General features: G+C 38.6%; 2 protein-coding genes and 1 long non-coding RNA gene across 17 annotated transcripts in view; 2 read left to right on the top strand and 1 right to left on the bottom strand.

The window, feature by feature from the left end:
- Positions 1-8,983, top strand: part of LOC119502649 (sodium bicarbonate cotransporter 3-like) — a 50,555-nt gene extending 41,572 nt beyond the window's left edge. For 11 of the 15 annotated variants that reach the window (XM_037793699.1, XM_037793698.1, XM_037793696.1 and 8 more), the window contains 9 exons: positions 86-199; positions 375-536; positions 1,228-1,479; positions 1,622-1,690; positions 1,941-2,114; positions 2,335-2,472; positions 3,649-3,773; positions 4,748-4,864; positions 6,583-8,983. In XM_037793699.1, coding sequence (XP_037649627.1) covers positions 86-199; positions 375-536; positions 1,228-1,479; positions 1,622-1,690; positions 1,941-2,114; positions 2,335-2,472; positions 3,649-3,773; positions 4,748-4,864; positions 6,583-6,664 — 1,233 coding nt within the window. In that variant the 3' untranslated portion in view covers positions 6,665-8,983. Of the gene's footprint in view, positions 1-85; positions 200-374; positions 537-1,227; positions 1,480-1,621; positions 1,691-1,940; positions 2,115-2,334; positions 2,473-3,648; positions 3,774-4,206; positions 4,256-4,747; positions 4,865-6,582 lie in introns of all 15 variants that reach the window. The other 4 variants (XM_037793693.1, XM_037793685.1, XM_037793692.1 and 1 more) reach the window with 4 other exon arrangements.
- A 2,752-nt stretch (positions 8,984-11,735) lies between these two features.
- LOC119503364 (homocysteine-responsive endoplasmic reticulum-resident ubiquitin-like domain member 2 protein) lies at positions 11,736-24,088 on the bottom strand. Its single transcript, XM_037795113.1, has 9 exons — positions 23,956-24,088; positions 21,643-21,962; positions 18,702-18,779; positions 18,327-18,440; positions 18,012-18,142; positions 16,641-16,754; positions 16,239-16,526; positions 15,849-15,963; positions 11,736-12,907 (listed from the first exon to the last, which is right to left on the bottom strand). Exons 2-9 carry the CDS (start codon positions 21,787-21,789, stop codon positions 12,743-12,745), a joined length of 1,152 nt encoding a protein of 383 aa, XP_037651041.1. The 5' UTR covers positions 21,790-21,962; positions 23,956-24,088; the 3' UTR covers positions 11,736-12,742.
- Positions 14,474-21,784, top strand: LOC119503365. The gene is made up of 2 exons (XR_005210301.1): positions 14,474-14,642; positions 21,630-21,784. It is a non-coding gene; the product is annotated as an uncharacterized LOC119503365 (long non-coding RNA).
- Positions 24,089-27,508: the final 3,420 nt, after the last annotated feature.

Below are 27,508 nucleotides of genomic sequence, written 5' to 3'. Positions count from 1 at the left end.
GCATCTCGACAGTGACCTGAAGTAACAGGCTGTGTGTGTGACAGTAGAAAATAAATAATAACTGTGTTGCTTGTGTGTTGTGTAGGTGCGATCCACTATCAGTGACTTCGCTGTGTTTATAACCATCATGGTCATGGTGTTGGTGGACTACCTGATGGGGATCCCTTCTCCTAAACTGAATGTTCCTGACCGCTTTGAGGTAGGCTTCTATTCCAGCATGTTTCGCTATCTTCATGCATGTTTAATGATTATTACTTCCTCTGTTAGGTTAGGTTTAAATGTTGTATTTAACGTTCACATCATGAAATATTCTCAAATAATAATGTTACACCTAACGTACTAAATGTAGCCCATCCCTGCCTTTTTCCCTGCAGCCGACTTCAAAAAACAGAGGCTGGCTGATGGACCCGTTAGGAGAAAATCCGTGGTGGACGCTGCTGGTGGCGGCGCTTCCTGCCCTGCTCTGCACCATCCTCATCTTTATGGACCAGCAGATCACTGCAGTCATCATCAACCGCAAGGAGCACAAGCTCAAGGTCAGACAGGCCTGTGGAGATTTAACCTTTGGCTGTGTTGTATCTCACAGTTACACACAAGTGTTCTGAAGTGAAAATATCTTAGATGGTCTTTTCTATTTTTGTCTGTGGTGTTTTTCCCTTCTGTAATATCCAGCAGAAAAAAAATTCCAAATCATTTCAAACATATTAAAGTCATACTTTGAATTTATGTTGAATTTATTAATGTACCAAATGTGCTATATAATTAATTTTCTTATAACCTTGTACTCATTTGTGCCGCCTCCAGCTTTCTCTCTGAACTCTCCCTTCTTTGTTCTACTCCTCTGTAGCTCATTCATCTCTCAGCAGTCCTCTCTCTCTCCCTTTCTGTCATCCTTAATGGAGGTTGAAGCTAACATATTCTCTTGTCTGTCCTTCTACTGTGTTCCTCTCACAGAATTGCTTCAACTATAATCTCTTTTAGTTTTCCTTCTGAGGTATTTTTATGCCTCAGGGTTCTACAGTGCTACTGTATTAAAAATAAATTCAGTCCACCTTGAATATTCATAAAGCAAACATTTGAAACTCAGTATTCTAAGCATGTGTGGGCAAATTATTTAGAGATGAATCTTGTTTTCTGTAATTCTATTTTTACTTGAGGAGTACTTTTGTTCCACAGGGCCGAAACACTCTCATACGTACTTCTCTTCTCCCCCTGTGTATCCTACAGAAAGGCTGTGGCTATCACCTGGATTTGATGGTAGTGGCGATCATGCTGGGCGTGTGCTCCATTATGGGCCTGCCGTGGTTCGTGGCTGCGACCGTCCTCTCCATCTCCCACGTTAACAGCCTGAAGGTGGAGTCCGGCTGCTCCGCTCCGGGAGAGCAGCCCAAGTTCCTGGGCATCCGGGAGCAGCGGGTCACCGGGTTCATGATCTTTGTCCTCATGGGTTGTTCTGTTTTCATGACATCGGTGCTCAAGGTGAGATTCACTGGAATAATACTGGCCTCACGTTTAAAATCATGACAGTCATTTATCCTGGTGCAGCAAATGTCATGTCCTTTCTTTTCCTGAACTATAAGTTGAATCATTTTTACTGTGGTTAAACTTCTGCTCTTTACAGTTTATTCCTATGCCAGTCCTGTACGGAGTCTTCCTCTACATGGGTGTCTCTTCCCTCAAAGGCATTCAAGTAAGACTCTACACTGCTGGTCTTTTGAAGATAAAAAGCCCTTTTTTATGTTGAACAGAACCGCAGTCATGAGCTGTTAGTCAAGATAAGTTTGCCCCTTGTAGTTGCAAACCTTTGATCGCTTTTCACAGCCCCTTAAAAGCTTTCGTTAAATGTGTTCCCTCATCTGAATAATGTATTGAATTTCCCTCGTCGTTACAGTCTTTTTCGTTTCTTATCTCTCTCGCTGAGCTTCTCATTTTCTCCGCAGTTCTTTGACAGAATCAAGCTGTTCGGCATGCCTTCCAAACACCAACCCGATCTGATCTATCTGCGCTACGTCCCCCTGTGGAAGGTCCACATCTTCACCCTGGTGCAGCTCACCTGTTTGGTGCTGCTCTGGGTCATCAAGGCCTCTGCAGCGGCGGTTGTGTTTCCCATGATGGTAATGACCTCAAAGCTCAAAGACTGTCACACATTTTGTCTCTTCACATCTGCATGATATGTTTAAGACAAGATCACAACAGAGTAGTGTGTTCAGCTGCAATATGATTAAATCAAGTTTCTAATATGTTCTTAGTGCAATAGATGTGTTTTATTATATTCTATTAATAATTTGTGATGTTAGATCTGTGATGATAGATTCCCTGTCTATGTGTCTCCAGGTTCTGGCGCTGGTCTTTATCCGAAAGCTTCTAGACTTTTTCTTCACAAAGAGAGAAATGAGCTGGCTGGATGACTTGATTCCGGAAAGCAAGAAGAAGAAAGAGGACGACAAGAAAAAGAAAGCACGAGAAAAGCTGGTAAAACTCATTTCATGTTTTTTGTTTTTGTTAGATTAGAATGAGACGTTTATATCTACATAGGAAGCGGGTCCTCTTCATTGATCCGGCATGTTGCTCCGCCATGTTTCTACAGTAGCCCAGAATGGACAAACCAAACACTGGCTCTAGAGAGGGAATTTGGCTTTTTTTCAATTACCTGAAAGGCCACCTTAGTTCTCCAACAAACTTGTGAAACTGTGGTAACGTGCTCCACAAAGGGCAAAACCATGGTACCGCCAGCCGCCATCTGAATTATATTGCTCCGAAAGTAGTGTTATTATGATAAGGATGACTTCCGAGTGAGGCGAACGGCGTTACCACGGTTTTGCATCCGGTGGGTCACATTACTGTAGTCTTGGAAAAGGAGGAGTGAGCGGAGGGGTACTCGGTTGGTTGCAATCTGGAACCACACCACTAGATTGCGCCAAATCCTACACACTGTACCTTTTAAGTGTTTTTGTACTTTATTGACTCCACTTCAACTTTCAAACTGGAGAAAATCGAAACTGAATTAACTCAGACTTTGTCTTTAGTCACACAACCAAGCAGACTGTTTTTGCTAAATAATCAAACTTCCAAAAGACATGCAGGTTATTTATTGTCTCTAGATTGCCCGTAGGTGTGAATGTGAGCGTGAACGGTTGTGTGTCTCTATGTGTCAGCCCTGTGATAGTCTGACGACCTGTCCAAGGTGTACCCCGCCTTCCCCCAATGTCAGCTGGGATCGGCTCCAACCCCCCACAACCCTGAATAGGATAAGCGGTTACAGATGATGGATGGATGGATGGATGGATGGATGGATGGATTCACTTAGCTATTGGATCTTAAAAAACAGATTTGGAAATTGCCAGAGTTGCAAACCCCCCGAGATATTTGTAGCCTGGATACTATACAGGTATAATGGCCATGCAAGCATGGCTGTGTAAAGGAGAAGGGGACATGAACTTTTAATGCATAACCACAGGAGACTCACGGCATCCAATTTTAGGCTTTATGTGTGCACATAAAGCAATGTAACCCCATAAAACCCATCCTTAAGAGTTAACTATTAAAAATGGCGTGATGAAGAAGATCTGAAAATGACAGTTGTTGTGACCCCATACAGTACCAGTGTTTTACCTGCCTCACTGCAGTCATGGCTATTTTGTGATTTAGGCTTCCAATGCTGTTTTCATTCAGGAGGAAGAGTCCAGACAAGAGGAAGAACAGGCGATGGGGCTGAAGGTCAGCTTTGAAAGCTCCAACCGGCTCAGCATCCCAGTGAAAGAGCTCTCGGGGAGGTGAGTGGTGCGCCCCAGGAAGCACACTTTCTTTGATGCCCAGTTCTGGGATGAAAAGCAGAATTTAATTTCAAATGCTTAGCGAGGCATCAAGTGTAATCTGTTTTTAATTACACAGTACCGTTACACACCAAAGATCTCATCTTTTATTATTCTATTTCCTTTTTTTTATGACTTTTAGGAGGCAGCAAAATACATTTATACGATGTCTTAAAATGCCTTATGGACTACATTTAATGTAAATAGTTCCCACAATCTTTTATTCCTCCTTAATAAATACCTTTATGGCTAAAAACAAGCTCAGACACTCAAGGCAAATAATAAACTAAAGCTGTAAACACATTTTCTGATGCATCATGTTGTCATGTACAACTTGTAATGGCAATTCCGACACTGGTCGTCAGCTGTGTGTTATTATGTCCATCTTGAACAGATCGTACAGAATAGGACTAGTGGCCCACAGCCTCCAAATGGAAGACGAGGTAGCAGGGTTGTGTGTCTGATGAAAAACATCTGACCCACATGGCTGCGTGCGTTCTAACCCTCCTCACTGATACCCAGACAGTTAGCGCATGGCCAGAACTGTCAGTCCTCAGCTGTTTAAATATACAGAAACACTGGCTTCGTGTGGTGTTGTGTTGGTTTTTTTAGGGTAAAATGGTCTGTGATCAAATGTTTGTCTTGTTTAAATAATCTTATCCTTGTCTAACTAACTAACTATAACCTGTACACAATCAACTCATGACAAATGACTTTTGCCTGTAATGCAGAAGGCCCACGTTTCTTGATACATGTTAGGTTGTAACATACTGTATGTGACCTGTCTGGTTTTTCTGATGTTAATTTGTTTTAATTCTCTGATTTCTCTGCATGTTTGTGTCTGCTTGTTTGAACTGCACTGATTTATTTTCTACATGTCTGTCTTCTCTTTGTGTTTTTTTTTGTGTGTGTGTGTGTGCATCTTCCGCATGTAGTTCTGATTCTGACCCCTTGATTCTAAATATCTCTGATGAAATGGACAAAACGGCAATGTGGAAAGCAGTGAACTCGAGTGCAGAGTCATGTGTCCAACCTGTGAAGCGTAGTGAAAGGTAGCTATGCCATCTGCTAGAGTTTACCAGAGCCCCACCCTCCCAACTACGGAGGACGGAACCTGCCAAAAATAAATACAAATAAATGACTCAATAAATATGTCATTAAATGTAGCAAAAATAATAATAAAAATAAATGTAGCCATTAATTAATAATTGATAAAATGTGACATAAATTGATATTTCTGTTTTGGTTGCTTCTTTATTTATTCATCTTTGTATTAATTCCCTTTTGTTTACTCTTCTTTTTAATTTTCCCTTCTATTTATTTATGTATTTATCTTAATGATTTTTTTAATTCATTTATTTATTTTTGCATTTATTTTTTATTTATTTTATATCTATTTTTAAATGTATGTATTTACTTATATATTTACAGTATGCATTTGTGACATTAAGTGGCAGCCCCCTGTTTACATATACATACATTTAAAAATAAATATAACAAAAATACAAAATAAATGAAAAAATAAAGAAATTAATTTAGAAATTAATAAAAATAAATACATAAATAAATAAAAGGGAAAATTAAACGGAAGATTAAATAAATAAAGGAATTAATCCAAAGATAGATAAATAAAGAAGCAAATTAAAACAGAAGAAGCAATTTATGTCACATTTTATCATTATATTAATGGTTACATTTATTTTTAATATTATTTTTGCTACATTTAATGACTTTAATTTATTTATGTATCGAGTCATTTATTTATTTAGGTATTCATTTATTTTTTTTTTCGGCAGGTTCCGTCCTCCATACCCAACTGCATCACTTTAATATGATGTACAGTAATGTCAAAAAAATAATGTTCTTTGTTAGGGACTACTGCATTTTATGACTCTGCAAGATTATTTTCATACTGTAGTGAAATAAACTGAAGCGTATTGCTGCCTGGAAGGTAGAAGATCAGTTTAATATTTAAAGCAGGATAGAACAGTCCATAGAAAAGACTGTTTTGAATGTTAGGTATCACAGGCTATATCTCTACAAGCAAAGATAAGGGTTCGTTCTCGTCTCCTTTAGCTCCTTAAAGGGATAGTTCAGGTGTTTTGAAGCAGGGTTGTATGAGCTACTTATCCATAGTCAGTGTATTACCTACAGTAGATGACGGTTGGCACATCCCCCGGTGGGAGGAGCAGACAGGAGTTACCTCACAGGAGCAAAGCAATGTACTGCTGTGGACGGGGACCGGTAACGAAACATATTTTAGCCACCAAAAAGAAAGGCCCACCTAAAAAACATTAATATCAGTTTAAGTGTATGTTATATTTAGAATATTTTCACCACTTCACTGTCTGTTTCTCCAAACTGGGGGCGTGCCGACCGTCATCTACTGTAGGTAATACACTGACTATGGATAAGTACCTCATACAACCCCACTTCAAAACACCTGGACTATCCCTTTAAGCTGTTAATTTGTTCACACTAGAAAAACTTTTATACTTTATGAGGAAATCCATAAAACTTTTTTAATACAAGTTGACAAATTGTCTCTATTTAGAGCTGCATATTTTAACACAGTCCTCACATAAAGCCCCGTCACCGACAAGGCGGTAAAACCTTGTTCTAAGAGCACTGGTAATTGAGCACTATCACTCCTCTACCTGACAAAAATCTCACATTTACAGTTGCTCTCCTGCTCCACTCAGCACTAGCATAAATTAGCACAAGCGCTCATCTCATTGTCATTCTCATCTTCTTCATGTGTGCATAACAGCCAGGAGAAGGTGGCCTGCGTTAGAGTCGACGTCACCCCAGAAACACCGGGAGGGGGCTCCTCTACCGAGACCTTCCTGTGATGAACGGAGGCTCTCCTCCCATCTCTGTAACCTTCTCCCAAACACAACACTTCACCCACGCTGACCAGCACCATCTTAGTGGTAAAAACTGGAGCAGCAACAACTTGCCCCGTCTTCTGGGGCAGCAGGCGAGCTCCGTTGGCGCATTAATGCACAAAACGGCTGCAATGCAGAGCGCCACATCTCCGAGGAATGAAGGCCGTCACTGCCCACCGACGCTCACTGTTTAGGAAATCAAATCTAGCAATTTGTCACGCATTGAAACCCACAGATGCCAAAGGAAAGGGGGCCTCGCTGGTGAGGATCTTGGACTGTGTGAATTATACTTTTTAACCCACTGTATATTTTAATTTCAATGTTATTGTTTTAGCGGATTACAGTACTGTACATGTTGGGTTTCTTTTGCAGCTCATCCACCACGAGTTGCCCTGCACTGTTTTTGTTTCCATGTATTTTTTAGGTTGGATTAAGACCCTTCACCTAACTACACCAGCTCATTTGATTAAAGCCATTCAGGTACTTGTCAGTGCCAGCGGATTCTGTTTCATATTTAGTATGGCACGGTGAATGACACAAAACCAAAACAAGAGGTACATTCAGATACACCACACTACATACTGTATATGTTTTGTAGAATTTTTGCTCATGAATTCATCTCTCCTGTCTGCAGGGGAAACACTCAGTATTGATATTGCTGCTCATACTTTGGTCAGTTGTTTTCACTGTAAACCTCACTGTTCATATTGTATGTGATCTTATAGAAATATCATTATGTATGTATGTATGTATGTACGTAAACTGTGTTATTTTAATTTGTAAACGTTATAGACAACCTACTTCAGAGGCCATATGAAGTCTGTACTGTACAGTAAGCACTTTGCCAGTATAGTTTCTTACCTAAAAAAAATGGATTATAGTGTGTTAATAATAATAATAATAATAATAAAGCGCTTACTTGTCCTCCCACCGTATCTATTAGAGCTGTTGTTCAAATGTCCGTTAAACAACTCAGGAATCTTGACTGATTTCTGACTGTGGTCACTTGATATATTTTTTTTCGTCACAAGGCGGCGATAATTATCTGTCAACTGTATTCAACGCTGGCATCACAACTATTTCAATAAATGCTGTACATCATAAAATATAGTAAGTTGCAAAATGAAAAAAAAACAAAAAGAGAATATTTGTGACCCAGATAGATGCACCGGTTTTTATACTGTATGTATTATTGTTGGTAATAGTGTGTGTGCGTGTGCGTGTGTGTGTGTGGTGTAAAGATAATTTGTTAAGCAAATCATTTTATGCAAAATATTTCTACAGTAAATGTAAAATAACTATTATATTCTATGAAGTTGTTCTTATTTTGCTATAAGTGCAGTCCCGTTTTAGCAATAAGTATTCCATACCGTGCGACGTATGGACTCCTGATGAAACCCTAGCTCTAATATTCAGGCAAAGGATAATTTGTGAACTGATGTCTGTGTCTGTGTGTGGCTCCAGTGACTATACGGGCGATAGCTTACGTGCCTTGTCGAAGCTCTTCTTTATGTGCAAGTCTTGTACTGATGATGTAAATGTTCAGAACAGATGTGCAGGTACATACACGTGGTTGGCACGCAATGCCAAAGACAGACTGTTGTTACTTTACAAGAGCAAAACCAGCTCGTTTGCAGAGGCTTCTGTCTGTCTGTCGTAGTGTTATTCCACATCTGTAGCCACCGACTCAAAATGATGTAAGTTATCTTCCATTTACAAACTCTTGATCCTGTTTCCGTGTGTGTGTGTGTGTTCTGCTGTAACAGCTCTAGTATTTGCTCACATTTAAAAAGCTCTGTAATCAATATTGAGGTACTGGCTTTTGTTTTTTAAATGATCAGTGAATGTCAAATTTATTCTGCCGTCAACTTAAAAACATCTATTTTCTAAAAATCTTAAATTTCAGTTACAAGTATTTCACAAATTATTTCCTTACACATACGGACCATTTGATATAAAAAAAAAAGTGGGAGTTGTCGATCAGTGGAATCGTCACAATGAATTGAAGATCTTCCAACCAAGTACTTATAATTTAATAATATTCTTTATGAGGAATAGCCTATCCTTTTCAACATAGATATATCAGCTTAAAGAGGTGGATCGACTATGTCAACGACAAAAATGTGGAGATTTTCCCATCATCACTGAGTAAATACTGCATTTGTTCTGATGTACAGACACATTAACATCAGCGAAGCACATTAGCCTCCTGTTGTTAGCTCGAATGATGACTTTTCTGTCATGACCGATTGGTGCAAAGCAATAAAAGTGAATACATGGTGATTTTCTTCTGTCTTCATTTAAAACCACACTGTGAGCTCTATGGGACATACATCATGTTCACGGAGTCTGATTGTTGGTGAAGAAGTGAACACTGCTTTTCCAGCCTGGTTCTTTTTCTACCTTGCTCATCTCAGATGTCTCCTAGTTTAGCTTATCTCTGATATATCAGCATCAGATGTCAGTCGATAAGTGATTAGACACTGAAATACAGAAATGCTAAAGATCAGAGGTAAGTTTGATGTTTAGAAACTGTCTACATTGCGTTTGAGGTCAACTTAAAAGAAAATATTTTTCAACTTTAGAATGCCCCACTCAGTAGGCCATAGGATACATATCACAATCACATCAGGCTCATTTTCAGGTTCATACTTGTATTTTTCTAATAGAACATGTTTACAGTATATGCTGTAATGTTAAAAAAACTACTTTATTTTCCTCACACTGTCTATGTTAAAACTGAAATGGTCTATAGATTGTACAGTTGTGACATCACAAAATAACAGAAATCCTGACGGCTTTTTTTCAAACAAACAGTTTCTGAATACGGACTGTGTGTGTTTCTCCATGGATTGAGCATTTCGATACTTTCACTGTATTTATATAGCACTTAAACCTGCTTTATAATTTTAAAAAAAGCCGTAAAAATCTCACTTTTTACTATATGGGACATTTAAAGGGGAACTACGTCCATTTTCAACATTTCATATCAATTCATACATGTTATTCCTATGGTCTAAAACAGTCCAAAAATATTAGTAAACATGAACAACTCTCTCCCAAATTCAAAAACTAGAGTGCTTAAACCCAAATTTGTGATGTCATCAGGTATAAAGTGTGGAACGGCTCCATAGAAAATGAATTGGGAGAGATGTTCTTCACAACTGAGATCACTACAATAGAATAAAGCTCATTTGGGTATAAAAAAGAAACATTCTGTGGGTCCATAAAATCTCCATTCATTGTCTATGGAGCAGCTGCAGACTTTATACCCGATGACATCACAAGTTTGAGACTTCTCTTGTTTCTGGCTTTGAGAGAGTGCAGCTCATGTTCACAAATATTGAAATTCTTAATTTTGGTGGTGTTCCCCTTTAAATCCCAATTTGCAGGGCTCTTTATAAAAAAAAAATGTTTATGTGGTGTGATTATGGAAAAGAAAAAAAAAGTATTGGCCAATATTAAGGATAAAAGCAGCAAATGTTACTACTGTAGCTCAGTGAATATCCATAATGGGGATGTTCTGTCCTGTTTGCAACATTTTCCTGTTAAAGACGAAAGGTGGCAGCAGAGATCTGTCTTACACACCACAGCTGAGCACTACAGGCACATTAATATGAGTTTCTATGGAACCAGTCGTTAACACACACACACACACACACACACACACACAGGTGACTTCACTTATCTGACTAATCAGACCTCCTCTCAGGCCTGTGGGGGGGCATGTGGGCTACAGACAGGGTTTGATTAGCATTCCCCCTCACTGTGTAGCCATCAACAATAAGCCGCTGAGAGGTCTAAAGGCTTTTCACACAGCAGGCATTCCTACTTCATCATAGTAGTTAAAGCACAGGTGACACTGGTAACATTAACGATGACTCAGTGCCATGAAGGGCCCCAGAAAGCTTTTCCAGTGAACATACCACGGCTTCCCCTGAGTGGAACGCAGCATCATTAATGTGATTAAATACACCTGGGCTTCTCCTACGATGGCACGACAAAGAAAATGTAGAGCAGAGGTCTAATCAGCCAGTCAGTGAAAACGCCTGTGTGGATGTGCAGGGCCTTAACATTACTTTACAGACATTAGATTAGTGCACATAATGAGCATCAATGCTATTATGTTTATGCTGTCAGCATTTTATTATACTTATGCACGGTTGATTATGACAGTTGTGATCATAATTTCTTTGATGCTCTTGATTTCTCATGAATTTTGAGCTCTAATCTAGAGGCCCCATGCTTCCAGACGAGCTACAGGTTAACTGATTCCATAAAGTAAATATATTTGACCATCTTTCTGTGGTCCAGGACAATTGTAGTTGTGATCATGTGTTGCTCATTGCTTAAAGGTGCAGTGTGTAGGATGTGCCGGCATCTGGCAGTGAGGTTGCAGACTGCAACCAACTGAAATTTCTCCCGTATGCCAAGCGTGTCGGTGGGCGACGCAAAAACACAAATGGCCCTATCTATAGCCAGTGAAACATGGTGGAGCAACATAGCGGATTCAGTGAAGAGGACCCGCTCCAAAGAACGTACATTGCTAAGAAGTGAAAGTCGATTGTTCGTTCCATTGCAACATCAGCGCCCCGTAGCAAAGCTACGCCTCTGCCATTTTGGACTGAAAGCGACTACCGGATGCCAGGAAAACATCCACCTAGAATGTGCCGTACAAAAGTAAAAGAAAATTATTTCTATTCTAGTATCATATTCTACCAAAATGGCATGTGTTGAAAACAATAAAATATTATGACTATATTAAGCATTTTCAATCCAGAATGACGGCACAAAAGCGCCAGAGTTTCGTCTCTTTGCTTCTAAACTCTTTGGACCCACTACCTATGTAGATGGGCTCATTCTAAGGTAACGAAAACACAATGATTCTTCATTACAGGTGATTATACACTAATGAAAACATAGTTATTAATATAATATTCCATATCTACCAATAGATCCCCTGAAATTTTACACACTTTTAAGTGAGAATCTGGAGAAAAAAAAGGAATTACCAATCTAAAATCACACGACTACATTCCCATGAATGAAGGTTTAATAAACATGATTATTATTATTGGTACACAACATGTTAAAAGGTAACAGCAGCAGCCATTTCCACACACTCAAGAGGTGTAAGTTACGTCCTACATGAACTCTTTTGTCGTGGCAGTGCTTTATTTATTTAACAGTGTCTCTTGTTCGCTCGATGCCACGTGACTTAAATCCAACGTCAACGACCGCCCCGTTTCGTATTCCATCACTCATTTCTTCTACCTCACTTTGCTCTTTCAGGCTGTCAGACAATTACATCGTTTCACTTCAGTAAAAAAAATCACACTTCTGTAGCCAACGTCACTCTGAGATACACTTCAACACAGTACACAATGTGTTCAACACACATTTTATGAACCTTCAGGCCAAAAAATCACTCGTGTAAATTATCACAGGCGCTACATGACTCAGGATTTCTCTCTGAAGTTTAGCTTTTTGGACTAATGTGGCCCTTTTTGAAATAAAATATCTTACTTAGATACAACCACCAATTACATAAAATAATCATTACAATTCAAATAAAACTATTTCAACAAATATTGCAGCTTCTCACAAAGGAAAAAAAAACAGACATTCAGGTGGTTAAACACAAGAATGCTGTTATTATTTTCTCTTTATAAATGTGCCTGCTGTTCCTATTTTCTAAATTGCAGAAGAAATGCATTGGCAGACACGTATTATTTAAGTGCCTATTTTTTTTTTTACAAGGCATCACTAGCAATCCTTGCATATAGCAGTTAAACTAATGTTCAAAATGTTTGTCTTACTGTGCAGACAAACTCCTTACGAAGTGAGCATTCTTCTCTTTACAGGCTAAATCAGTCATTTGTGTTTTGGCTCAAAGTCTTAGATATGTAGTAAAGTACACTATTGGGAAACTAGAACACGGTACTGCAACAGAAACAGTTTCCCTAATATAAGCAGGCAGGACGCTCGTCCTCCTCTCAAAGAAACAATGTGCCCTTGTGGAGATCTGTGGCGGCTCGTGGTTCAGTTAGCAGCGTTTGGCGGTCCCTCTGGGATGAGTGACATGAAGAAGGTTATGATGAACGACCACGTGGAGGACAGGAAGCCCGCGTGGGGCGCGCTGTTTGGATCTTCTACTCCTTCCTCTCCGCTTTCCCCGTCGTCGTCCGAGCCTTCGTCCATCGGTTCCTGTACAGGTTAAAGTTGAAATGTAAGAAGAGATGCAGTGTGTTTCACACTAACATGCAGTGCACTAGATTAGACAGATTTGACTGTGAAATGTGATATCCACAGTGTAAAGTGGAGCAATAGCTCCTTAATGCAAAGTTTCTCTGAATGTCCGACCAATTCAGACTCATCACATGCAGATTAAGTATTTCAAAAGGAGTTCATGTGCATTTTGTCCCTTGAAGTTACCATGTAACCTAAAATCAGGGATGAAACTAACAAATTACATTTACTCTCGTAACTGTAACAAAGTTGTTTTTTGTATATCTACTTTTTTTTTGAGTATTTTTAAAAAACAATAATTTTATTTTTACTTTTTATGATAACTATAGCACTTCACTACATTTCAAGGCGCATCTGATATAGAGTAAAAGCAAAAGTCACATGAAAAACACCCTGACAAACTGTGTGAGAATGGAACAAAATAAAAAGAGGTCAATCAGCAGCTGCAGCAGAGAAGAAGCTGCACAACACTACAATCACATTAAGGATCACGTCCTTATGGGGTATGGTTAGTTTTATTGTACCTCGTCATAGTTAAAGCCTCCGTACACCCACACATTTTCAGTTAACCTGGCTGATTAGACCTCTTCTCAGGACTTGATTGACATCTTCCTGAGTCTCCTGTTAGCTTTTTTTGCACCTGTTAAGGCGGGACAAATTACTCCTTTATCATTCTTATTGGTAGATGAAGATTTGTGACATCATCAAAGCTCCGGCCCAGCTGCAAACTGAGCTCTGTTCAGACAGAATAACTGAAAACACCTGTGTGGGTATTCAGAGGCTTTAAACAAGCACTACCCGGTGAGCATGCTAGGTGACACAAATCAAACACATCATCAACATGTGCATGCTGGGTCTGGCTTACATACTAACATGCTCATAGTGGATCTTCCAGTGGTGACTTCTGCATTCACTGAGGAACGTGAGGTGTGTGAGGAACTTCTGCTGCTTTTTGACAATAATGCCTGATGTGACTGCAGAACCTCATTCAACTCAGAATGTTTGAAAACTTTGAGGAGAGAGACGGAGAGGCTGAGTGGACTGGTTCTACTGGGACCGGACAGGCTGAGTGGACTAGTTCTACTGGGACCAGAGAAGCTGAGTGGACTAGTTCTACTGGGACCGGACAGGCTGAGTGGACTAGTTCTACTGAGACCGGACAGGCTGAGTGGACTAGTTCTACTGGGACCGGACAGGCTGAGTGGACTAGTTCTACTGGGACCGGATAGGCTGAGTGGACTAGTTCTACTGGGACCAGAGAAGCTGAGTGGACTAGTTCTACTGAGACCGGACAGGCTGAGTGGACTAGTTCTACTGAGACCGGACAGGCTGAGTGGACTAGTTCTACTGAGACCGGACAGGCTGAGTGGACTAGTTCTACTGGGACCAGACAGGCTGAGTGGACTAGTTCTACTGGGACCGGACAGGCTGAGTGGACTAGTTCTACTGAGACCGGACAGGCTGAGTGGACTAGTTCTACTGGGACCGGACAGGCTGAGTGGACTAGTTCTACTGAGACCGGACAGGCTGAGTGGACTAGTTCTACTGGGACCGGACAGGCTGAGTGGACTAGTTCTACTGGGACCAGAGAAGCTGAGTGGACTGGTTATATTATACTTTGAGAATGAAGAAGATGAACCTGGAGCCGATTGAGGAGGACTTTGCGGTGCCTCGCAGAATGACGTTCAGACAGGTGAGTACAACAACAAACTTACTGACAAATGTCTACTACCGCTGCGTTGCCTAACAACGTACAGTAGCTTTGTGTGTCTGTGCGCTACACGGTGTGTAAAAACTGTGCAGTCTCTCTTTTTGCTTTAATCTGTGTGTTTGTGGCTGCAGCTGCTGTGGAGTTTGTAGTATGTGTGATGTTGTTTATACATCTCTGTGTTGGCTGCTTTGGTGATGGTTTATTCTGATGTTGATTCTGTATTAATTGTCACGCTATTTAATTTATGTGGCTTAATAATGCTTGTTGTTGTTTTTGTTGTTGTTGTTGTTGCACCCGCCGATGTGTCCATGGCTCTTTTTTTTATCTATTGTTGGTTATTTCAGTTTAATCGTCTGAGCTTTGTCTCTTTCCTGGTTAATCTAGTGAGACTACACTGGCTTGTAATTGATAATCAGTTGTATGCACAACGGCATTTATTGTTGTTTTGGACAAAAGTGGTCATGTTGTTTCACTGGTGTGTACGTTGACATTTAATGCAGTCTATTTTGTAGCAGTGACAGTAGTAAAACATTTTTAATGACCTACTTTTTACTTTTTTTAGGTACATTTCTACATAAGTACTTTTACTTTAGTAAAATTGTTTTAAAGTAACAGCACCTTTTACGTTAGTACACTATTCTCATACTCTTTCCATCCTTGCCTAAAATGTCACTACAGCGGCAAAGAGCAATTACTTTCATTATTGATTAAATATGTTAGCACTTTTTTCATTTAATTAATTAATCGACGTTAGGCTATAAAATGTCAGAAAATAGTTTAAAAAAATAGCTCCCATCACAAATATCCCATAACCTATTGTGGCATCTTTTTGTCAGACAATCTAAAACACAAAGATATTAAATTTATAATGATATAATATTCAGCTTGAGACACTGGGACCAGCAAATGTTTGGCGTTTGTGCTTAATAAACAATTATGGAATAGTGGGTGATATTCCAGCCCTACTTGTCACTTTTACTCAGCTATTTAGTGCATCTGTGTTGTACTTGTAACCAAGACGGGGAGGCTTATTATTCGTTTCGATGTATTAGAATTAGAGCCATTCTGGAAATTGGCATTTCAGTGAACGACTTGCTCTGCAGATACAATCGTTGTTAGAGATAAAAATCCCATCAGCCCTGAGTAATGTAATTCTTGGTGAAGCTGAGATGAATTAGAGGCAGCTACCACATCCTGTAGGTCGTGGTTTTGTAGCTCTCCCTCCATGTCGTCCTGATTGGCTCGGTCTCCAGGAAGCTGGAGTTCATTCTCCAGGTTGAAGGGAAACCAGCCGGCCTGATGCCTGCAGACACAAACAACAAACTCTTTACCAACTTCTTTATTTAACATATTATTAATTATATTTTTGAGTAATTCTAACATGTAAAAACTGTAACAAATGCCCTCAATGTGCAAGGAATACCAAATTAAATGTCTTGTTTTACAGACTGTTTTGATGTAGCTGCAGTCAGACAACAACCTCTATCATCATGGGAGGTGGATGGCATGATGTACAATATTAACCAAAAGCCCAAACTGCCCAATCAATATACAGCAGGATAATTAAGTAGCACTCACAGGTAGAGCACCAGCATGGCCATCATCACCATGACAAACCGGCTGAAAGAGGAGTAGAAGTACACTATACTGAGCAGGATCGCAGCACGTGAAAACGTGTACACCCAGTCCAGCCAATCCCGGTTCAGCTCCTCCTCGTTCATGATCTCCCCTCCCTGGGCGTTCATCTGGACCTCCGGGTTGCCGCGGCGATCCGCCTGAGGTCGCTGGCTCAGAGGGTCGGGCTGGTTAGAGTGAGGCGGGGGCTGGTCCGGCCTGAGGTGTTGAGAGGAGGCAGCCAGTAACTGACTAGAGGGAGAGAGAGAGAGAGGGAGAGAGAGAGAGGCACAGAGAGGATCAGAGCACTTATATTTTTGCCTGGATGGACGCTCGCTAAACATTGAGAAACAGGAAGAGACTTACTAATGCATGTAGTACTGCCGGGCGTACAACTGCTGCCACCACATTAGTGTCATGGGGTTGTAATAAGCAGGCATGTTTGTGGGAGCAGGTGACTGTGGGTAGAACTGATTCCAGCTGGAAATGGAGACATTGCGTTATAAAATCATTTGACCTGCCACACACACACACACACACACACACACTAAATGTCTTTGATTGTAGAAACATTAAACTGATGGGTTATTAATGGCTATGGCATCAACTAACAGCTAAGGTAATTTTATAATCAAGAAACAGGCCAAATAGTAACTTAACATGAACCACAAATGTCAGAGGTTGAGATGTACAGAAACTTTGCACTGGCACATAAACTAAACTAAACTAATCATTTCAACCCAATAGGGGTCCGTATAATCATAGCCCTTTTCAGACAACAGCTCGTGGAAGTGATGGCTTTTTGACTTCTAATTCAGACATACAGTAGGTGTCTTTTATGTTAATGTTACTGGCGGCAGAGAGCAGCATTGCTTGTGTGCTATTTGGTACCTAAACTCGCTATAGGTCTGGAATTATCTCTCTCTTTTTGTTTTGTGTCTTTTTTTAGCGGTCGTTTTGTGCCTCTTTGTTGTCTCTTTGCGGCTTCGTAGTCGTTTTGTGTCTTCTTGCAGTCCTTTTCTGTCTCTTTGCAGTCGTTTTGTGTCTCTTTTAGGGATGTTAATAATGAACTGTTTAACCGTTAACCGACATTAAGAATTTGAACCGATTTAATGCTGTCGGTTAAACGGTTAAAATAAATATTAAAGATTAAATAAAAAGCTGAGCAACCTCAGAGGAGCGGCTTGTCACTTAAAGGAGAATAGCTGGTCCATCTTAAGAGAGTCTGAGGCAGTGTTGCTGCTAACGCAGGGGCTAACCTCCTTCACTTTAATCAGCAGGCAGCTGGCAAGACACAGGAGCTTGGCTTCGATCTTGAGGAGTTGTAGCATGTATTCACCGACAAATAAACTGTCCACACACTGCTACAGCTACGTTCACAGCTATAACGCCACCGATAACCCCACACTCGTTTGTGCAATGGCTTATCATCGCACCTGGGCGGCTTGTTAGCACCAAAACCAAAGCCCCGCTGCATGAAACGCACTAATCTTGTCAGTTAACGGTTAATAATCAGTAAACGAGGGTCGGCTATAAAATTTGCATTCCTCGTCTCTTTGCAGTCGTTCTGTGTCTCTTTGTGGTCAATATGTGATTTGTGGTCACTTTGTGTCTCTTAAAGGTTTATTTTTTCTATGTTCTGAAAATCTTTAGTTGCTGTAGTGAGTTAGCTTCCTGAAATATTCTTTCACTCTGCACTGGAGTAGTTCTTAAAGTTTCACCAGTCCATGAGCTTACCTGTGCATAAATTGTGGATACATCTGGTGATAAGGGAAGGGTCCAGTTTGCTGTCTGACTCCATCACCACTCTCTCCTGTAGGTGACTGGCTGTGTTGACCAGTGGAAGGACCAGTAGAGTTTTGAACGGGCTGTAACCACAAAAACAATTTCCAGGTTTATAGTTCATCTTGAAAGAAAGGCAAGTGTTTTTTTTGTTTTGTTTTTTTTAATCCTTAAGGAGGTGTAATATTACAGCAGTGAGCTGGATGATGAAAGGAAATGCACTGATGATGAAATGAATGGAAAGGTGTGAGGAGCGCGTGGCTGACCCACCGTGGGACCGGCCGAGTTCTCCTGAGGCTTGTTACTGCGGCTGCGGGGGGGCTTCGGGGAGCTGGGAGGGGTTCGTGAGGCGCACACCAGATGGAGCATATGGTACTCGTCCTGCTGTAGAAGCAAATACAGCTCATTATATAACACAGTATTGCAGGTTCAAAGAAGAGAGAGATAAACTTCTGAACTTTGTGAGTGTACACTGCGTCATTTAACCAAATCCAGAACACTTCAAATCTAAATTTTAACATTTGCTTTAGGAACTGAAGCTAAAAATAAGAGTTGTAAGAGATGTAATAAGAGTGCTTCTTCTTGGTAGTTTTAGAATCATTAACTAGAATCACTCTAATAAATACAGACACGTAGAGAACATACCTTTCTGAGCACATCTTTTAAGGTAAAGTGATCCAAAAGCAGCTTCCCAGAATACACCAGCCTCTGGTCTTTGGAGCTCTAGAAATACCAAATTATAAAGACAATGGGGTCAGGGGAGAAGAGATAATAGAATACAGTTTATTTCTAGTTAACGTTGACAAAAATGTCAACAACAACCATAAATAGCGAATTCTGAAGTGTAGATTACGACATCAAAAGGCAGAGCCTTGAGTGAGTAATGAGGATGAGATTATAGTAACCTCAATTGGAATAAGTGGGTTTTAACAGTAGATTAACCTGGTGGAGGTCAGAGTGTCCTCTTAAAGCCAACGTTCACCGTACGGCCATTCAGGAATTTAAATCGCCTGCTTTAAATCCTGGCCAACTTGCGCCGAAGAACTTTTCATTCTGGGTCCAAGACGCTTAAATTACACCAACAAAAATGCAGCCCTTATACAGAGATTACCCCACAGCTTTACAAGGGAGCAGTTTGACCCTGTGTGTTAGCAATGATTGCATTAGAACAAGTCACAACCAGGGAGAGAGGAAAAGGTCAGATTAGCAGCACAATACAGCAGGAATCCAAACGCCTTCCTTTCATTGTGTGACGTCAAATCTACAGACTCCAAGGCTCTTTCAGCTACTGTGACTCTGGAAACCTTTCACTTCAGAGAACAGCACAAGGTTAATGGCCTGTGTCACTATTATTATAATGAAACAGTAATTTGAATTGCAGAGGAAGTGTTTAAGAATTCAAACAGCAATCTATAACACCAATCAAATCTATTTCTGAGTGGAAGTGTAAATCTAACATTCAACAACAGGCAACAATGTTTGATCGCATCTTACACAACTCACTTCTTGGGTTTAAATTCTACAAACATCATACATACATCACATGCAGGAACCCAGCTGACTATCCAGTGGTAGAATGTAACTACCGTAACATTTACTGTACTTAAGTACAATTTTGTACTCTTTTTGAGTATTTCTATTCTCTGCCACTTTACATTTAACTACATCTCAGAGGGGAACATTGTACTTCCACTCCATTGATTTGACAGCTGTAGTTACTCATTACCTTTTAAATAAAAATATAAAAGATGATATGCCTATATGATGCAGTACTAATCTTCCCAGCCAATAGTACACAAAGTATCTAAAATTGACGCCACATTGATGAACTACAACATTAGAATGATCTTACATGTATTCATTAGTAATAAAAAAAAACAGAGCAATATAATATTCAATAATAATATAAGACTGAAAGGAGCCATTCTGCATCATGAGTACTTTTACTTTTGATACTTTAAGTAGGGATGCACCGATTCAAATTCTTTAGTCCCGATACCGATAGCAATACCTGGGCTTTGGGTATCGGCCGGGACCGAGTACCGATCCAAAACCAGTGTTTAATTCATTATTATTATATATATATATTATTATATTATTGAGCTGTATGCCTCACTGTGTGGAAATGACTGGGATCATTCTTTTATGTATAATAAAGCAACATCAGGCTTGACTTAAACATTACTTTCATAACTTTGTAAAACAAAATGTGACAAATAAATACATAGATATAAATTTACTGAATTGTTATTTATTACTTAAAATAATAAATCACACACCAGCAACTTGGTAAAAAATCTTCAAAATTAACAGGAATTACAAATCAAGTGAAAACTTTGTTAATGAAGCAAAAAATTAGTCAAAATTTAAACAGGACTTAAATTCCAGTATATAATGTATATAGTATATAAACATAGAACTGAATGGAATAGATCGGCCCCATTGTCACCGATACCAGATCCAGCTATTTGAGTCAGAATCGGCCCGATATCCGATCCAGTACGAGTGCATCCCCAACTTTAAGTATACTTTGCTGATAATAGTTCTGTACTTTTACTCAAGTAACATTAAGAATTCAGGATTTTTAGACTGTTGTAGTTCTACATAATGGATCTGAGTACTTTTTTCCACCTCTGTGTCTATCCATACCAAGTAACTGATGACATGTTTATGTCAGCAGTCTCTCTCTCTCTCACTTCTTGTTTCTTGCTGTACTATATTGTCAAACTTCCCAATATAGGCAAAAAACACTTCACACAGGATGTAACTCTTTCTTGTGATTCAACAAAGGTGATCAGCTGACTTGGATGCCAGAGGAAAGTAGGGTGGACAGAACAGAAACAGAAGCATTGGCATATACACATCGTTCATGTGCAAACAGGATAGTAAATCATGTGGGATATAGGGAACACACGAACACACTGTTCACATGCATTGAAATTCATGGATTTGGTCAAATTTAAAACCGCAATAATTAAGTTCAAGACATAATTCACTTCCGGGCAATATTGAAAAAATGTTTTGTGACAGGGAGGGGGGTTATAATTTAAGAGGAAAATTGAATTTTAAAAAGCATTGTGTTCGTACAACAAAGAAGAGTATGTGTATTTCAGTCTGTGGTGTGGAATGGGTTGGGTGATGGGTTGAAGCGGAGCACAAATATAAATCAATCAATTTAAAAAGCTATACAAAAAATATATTTTTGGGAGGTATATGGTTGAGAAAGAGTTGTGATAAAGGTTGGTTTATATCTACTTTTTAAACTCCGGATGGATTTGTGGGTTGTAAATAAACTTGGGATGCTGTTCATATATTTCATTTGGGATGTAAATAAGTCTGGGATATTTTATATATTATATTATATTATCATTCTATGATATATGGGTTAATAGAGGAGAAGTGAGAAAGGGGTAGGGAAATATAAGTTTCACTTTTACCTACTCCTTTTCAGACACTATTACTCTTGTTTTGTTTGTTATTATTTTGTATCTGTTTTTATTTATTTTTATGTTCGAAATAAAGTCATTCATTCATTCATTCATTCATTCATTCATTCATTCATTCTCATCTCAGCAGCTTTACTCACTGGTTTGCTGGGGTATACATCTGAGATGTGCGCTTTGAGCTTCTCCACAGTCCAGGTCTGGGAGCAGTTGATGGTCTGGTCATCGTACTTCTGGTTGGGCGCCCTGATGACAAGGGTAACAGGACCGTCCACAACACCCTGATCCATGACTCAAAACCATTTGTCTCCAGTGGAAAAACAATAGAAAGATCCGGACTGCCCTGTTGTCAGGGGGGTACTGGCTACAGTCCTCCCTAGTAGTTTTCTAGTGTGTTCCTGACATCTTTCAATGTTATTGTAAAGTCTGATGTTGCTAATCTGCAGACACACACAGCTGGATCCTGAGGAGAGAAAGGAAAACATGAGGTTAGCGTGATCCCAAAGACCTATTTTAAAACAAATTTCTCAGGTCCATTCTTACTCAGCCCGTCAATCTCTAGATCTTCATCCTCCTAAATTCCTCACTAGTAGAGGTCAATTTTCGATAAGATTTAGGGGAACCAAATTATGGAGTAGCTTTTCACATCTATCAATAAACTGTTCATCTGTCAAATGTTTCAAAAGATGCTTAAAGGGTCATTTAATTGCTGTCTTGTAATTGCTTTTCCCTCCATGTTGTCCATGTATCTGTTTTAATGTTTTTTAATTTTTTCCTTCTCTCAATGTTGTTTGAAGAAGTCTTTATAGATATTTAAATCAATATCCTCCATAAAAACACTAACCATACACTTCCATGCAACACACACACACACACACACACACTTGTCTTTTTTTATATATTTACTGTATTGTTATTGTTATTATATATATCTTGTCCTAATTGTTTTGTTATCACTATTATGTAGTCATATTATTTCTTTATATTAATCTTGTCTCCTGCACTGTATATTATTCTTTTATTTTAAATAAACAATAAACATGTATCGTATCGTATATTAGTTAGAGATCTATTACAGACGAGTAACGTGTTGCCACTGTCAATACACACATCTGGTGCTGGGGTTAGGGCTTTTTAATGGGTTATGTATGAATAATGGTGATGTGTTTTGTTTTTGGTCTGAGGGGTCTTACTTGTCTGTCTGTCTATGGTAACATTATGTCTATTGGATGTGTACTTTCTCTCAAACTGAGCTGCCTATGAATGCAAAATGAATTTCAATGCAAACTAACAATAAAGTTGTATCATATGAGGGAAAATAGTGTTTAAATTACACCATAGCTTCTGGAGGAGCTCTGTTTTTTGGGGGTTAGGGAGGGTACTGTTCACAGTACTGTACTTTGTTATCATCATCTATGGTAGTTATTTGCATAAAAGCGCACAATTCAAATGATTAGGAAATAAATTATTATATTTCTATTTTCTTTTTGGGGAATTAGTAGTTTTAATTATATATTATTATTATTATTATTATATTAGAGTGTTAAACAGGTCATAATTCTCTGTATTATCTGTTCTATATTGATGTGAAAACATCTTCAAACAACTGGATTTATTCACCTATGGTAGTTATTTGCATAAAAGCACACAATTCAAATGATTAGGAAATAAATTATTGTATTTCTATTTTCTTTTTGGGGCACTAGTAGTTTTAATTATATATTATTATTATTATTATTATTATTATTATATTAGAGTGATAAACAGGTCATCATTTTCTCTATTATCTGTTTTATATTGATGTGAAAACATCTTCAAACAACTGGATTTATTCACCTATGGTAGTTATTTGCATAAAAGCACACAATTCAAATGATTAGGAAATAAATTATTGTATTTCTATTTTCTTTTTGAGACATTAGTAGTTTTAATTATATATTATTATTATATTAGAGTGTTAAACAGGTCATAATTCTCTATTATCTGTTCTATATTGATGTGAAAACATCTTCAAACAACTGGATTTATTCAAGTTAGAGGTCTATTACAGAGGAGTAACGTGTTGCCATGTCAACACACACATCTGGATCTGAACACAACGTTACAGTAACATCTGACAGGTGATTAACAGGTTAGCTAATGCGGTCTGTACTCAACAATACACATACAATTAACAAGCCAAACGTTTAATGACAACTAACTTAACACTGTTATAACGAGCTCGTGCAGGTTAATAGAGACGTAACGACATGAAACAACATTAAACCAACAGCTAGCTGCTTTAGTAGAGTATTTACCTGGCTAAGCTAACAAGCTAACGTTAGCATCAGTAGGTTTTCTGCTGCTAATATCATTCAGAGATGTTATCTATCTCACTTAGCTAGCCACATTAACACCATATAGTGTTATAAAGATGTTGGTCTCAATTAGAGGAGTGTAATAGCTTGTTTGCCTACCTTGTTTACCTCCCAGTGACATAAATACACAGCTTCTACTTGTTGTAACTCCTCTAGTCCTGTCTGAACCTGGGGGGTGCTCTTCTTCGTTGGTGTTGTCGACATTCAGTGTTTACGGCGCATTACCGCCACCCAGCGGTAGACCGGAGTTACTGCAGAGGCGTTATGATTAAATCCAGTGTGGGCCATTCAGTCCCAGCAATTCAATTTCATATAAAAATGTGCAGTTCAATGGGACTATTTGTAACTTTCAGAAATGCTTATTAACAGCGACACCTGTGGCCGTGAAATCAACGAAAGTCAGCGTCGGGCTCGCGCTTGCTCGCTCTAAATATACCTGAACGAGCATCGCTCAAAACAGTGAGGCGACACACGTCAGCTAAAACCACAATATCACTCTATATTTCAGCTGCTTGGCAGTAATGTTAGCCGACCAGATGAAGGTCTCTCCATGAACATGATTTAGATCTGATCCTAGTGTTGGCTTTTCCTGCCTAAGTGCAGGCTGAAGCAGCGGGGCTCTGCAGCGTGTCTCCCTGCTCTCTCCGCCTGCAGCCGGAGAGAGCAGGGAGACACCGGCACCCGGTGGGTAACGAGAGGGTAACGTAACTCTCTGAAGAGCTCCGTCACTTCACAAGACACGGGAAAGCTCTGTTGGTCTGGAGGAACTGCAGCATTTATTTCTGCACAAACGTCCCCTGTACATTCACTAGATATTCTCAGAGCTAAACTAACTCTTCTGCAGTGTGGAGTGAGCGCACGTTCACGTCTAGAGGTGGAGCGAGACAGAGAGGACGCACGCGCATTCTGAGTGAAGGAGAGCAGGCAGCGGAGACGAGGCTCCAGCCACACGCGAGCGCGCATATGCGAACGCACGTGTGTGGCGACCCGCTACATTTATACGCTTAAAAAGTTACAAATAGTCCCTTTCAATGCTTGATGAATATATGCACCTGGTGGCACATAGGGCAAGGACTAAGGATCTCCACTCATCTCTGTTGTTTGCTTTCTTCTCAATGCTGTTCCAGCTGTATCCTCTCGTCTTCATCTCTCCTTCAATGGTTCGCCTCCAGGTTGTTTTGGGCCTCCCTCTTTTGCGTTTTCCCCTCTGGTGTCCCAACGCAATGCCACTTTTGTCATGTCATCAGACGGTTTCCTTAATACATGTCCAATCCATCTCCATCTTCTTCTTATCAATATTGTTTCCATGTCCAAGCACCCTGTCCTTTTGTGTAGTTCATGGTTTGTGATCTTCCTAGGCCAGCATATCCTCATGATCTTTCTGAGGCGGGTATTGTGAAAGCTGGAAAGCTTGCCTATATGTCTCTTTCAGTCATTTTCCAGCACTCAGCACCATATAGATGGACAGATAGTACACAACTGTTGTATAACTTTATCTTGGTGTTTCTAGTTATGTGTGTCGACTTCCAGATGTTTCCAAGTCTTAGAAATGCTGTCCTTGCTTTTCCTAATCCTAATCACTGTGTTGATGAATATATACACAGTGTTATTTCCCATCTTGACATAAAAAATAATTACTAAATAATGTGATTTTAATAAAATGTATAGGTCCAAACATCACTTTTTTCATGTCCCACTACTGTGGTATCAATGTTAAGATATGTAAAATGAGCTAATTCAATTATAATATGACTTAAGTCCCAGAAATTCAATTTGATATACAAATTTGCAGTGCAATGCTTGATGAATATATACACAGTGTTATTGCCCATCTTGACATAAAAAACGCAGAAGTTTTTATTTAAATGATTTTTTGTTGTTGTTTGTTTTTCTTTTTTCTTCTTCCTGTTTGTTTGTTTTTTTGTTTTCTTTTTCTGTGGCTACTTGCCAATTTTGTATTGATTAGTACATGGACATTTGTGATTATATTCTTTTACTCTAATGGTGATCTATCAATTTGTAACCCCACCCTATATAATTATGCTTAAATACCAATACAAAATTGATCACAAAAAAAGATTTACTAAATAATGTAATTTAATAAAATGTATGGGTCCAAACATCACTTTTTTCATGTCCCACAACTGTGGTCTCAATGTTAAGATGTGTAAAATGAGCTAATTTAATTATAATATGACATTATTTCAAATGGAACTGGTTCATTTACATATTACTTTTACTTACACCATATTAAAAAAAAATTATTTACAAATTATTTTTATTATTTTTTTTTTTTCATCTAAATGCGCCTGTCCCACACTTCTGAGTCCTTATGGCAACACTGTACAAAAGCCTCAGTAAAAGTTTTATTCGAAGCCAAACAAATCTAGTTTCTGCAGAAACAGAAGTAAATAAGTGAGCATGGGTGACAGGTTGTGATCAAGCCAAGAGAGAACAGGAAGTTCTGCCACATACAAACCACAACCTAAATTGGTCTATTATGTCCTTCAATGAAAAACTGAGAATAAATGTGTTCAATCTGCTCTGAAAATGGGTTAACCTACTTCCACTTGAGTCATAAAACTCAAGAGACCTTGCAGAACCTTGGACAAAACAAAACTTCCAGACTACTATTTCCTGAGTAGACAAGAGCCTGGCATTATTCCTCCTGTTGTAATGTCCTTGCCATGATGTTGCTTGTGTGTTACATTGCAGCATATCAGTGTTTTTATGGAACAGAGGAGTGTTATTGGGTAACACTTAATAATAACCATTATTTATAAATGGTAAATTGATAGTTAATTAAACTGAATCGTTATTTTACTGCTAGCAAACAATCAAATGATAATTATTAATGTTTACTTATTACTTATAATTTCTGTGATTTTATCATTAGTTTGTGTAATATGAAATAATTAGTTTATAAATTGTATATTGTATCATAGCTGATAAGAAATGATAACAATTGCATTCTGATTACAATAGGAAACTATTTATTAACAGTTTATTGTTGCACCGAAAATGGCATGTTATACACTATATTAAGCATTTTTTTAGTAATTAAGAAATCATTTGTAAAACATGACATAGATAAATGGACCAGAAACCAATATTAACCATTGACAAGGTATTAACTATCTATCAAAATAATGTTTATAGATGCTTTACAAAGTATTTATTAACCATTTAACAAGGTATTATAATCATCAGGTGCAACTTTATAATTGGTAAACGGTTTACAAACCAATTAATAACCATTAACAAGTGTTACACATATCTATCTATGTAATGTTTATAGATGTTTTACAAACAATTTCTTTAAAGTTTACAAATAATATCTTAATCATTAAATGTATGTGTGTGTATATGTATGTATATATACACTATGTGTGTGTGTGTGTGTGTGTATAAAATGTAATAAAGTATGCAACAAACAGTTTTTACTAATACTTAGCAAACATTATTCATTATTATTTAATTGTTTGTTAACAATAAAATAAATAATAACTATTAATAACTATCAATTAACTATCAATTTACCATTTATAAATTATGATTATTATAAAGTGTTAATTGTAATGTTTTTTAAATCAATCACAACTATACCAAACCACAGCAAATTGCTCCAGTAAATCCACAATGTGAATGTCCG

This window comes from Sebastes umbrosus, chromosome 15 (assembly GCF_015220745.1).
Source record: "Sebastes umbrosus isolate fSebUmb1 chromosome 15, fSebUmb1.pri, whole genome shotgun sequence".
Classification (NCBI taxonomy): domain Eukaryota; kingdom Metazoa; phylum Chordata; class Actinopteri; order Perciformes; family Sebastidae; genus Sebastes; species Sebastes umbrosus.
The sequence above is the reverse complement of the archived record's forward strand: the minus strand, read 5'-3'. Positions and strand labels throughout refer to the sequence as shown.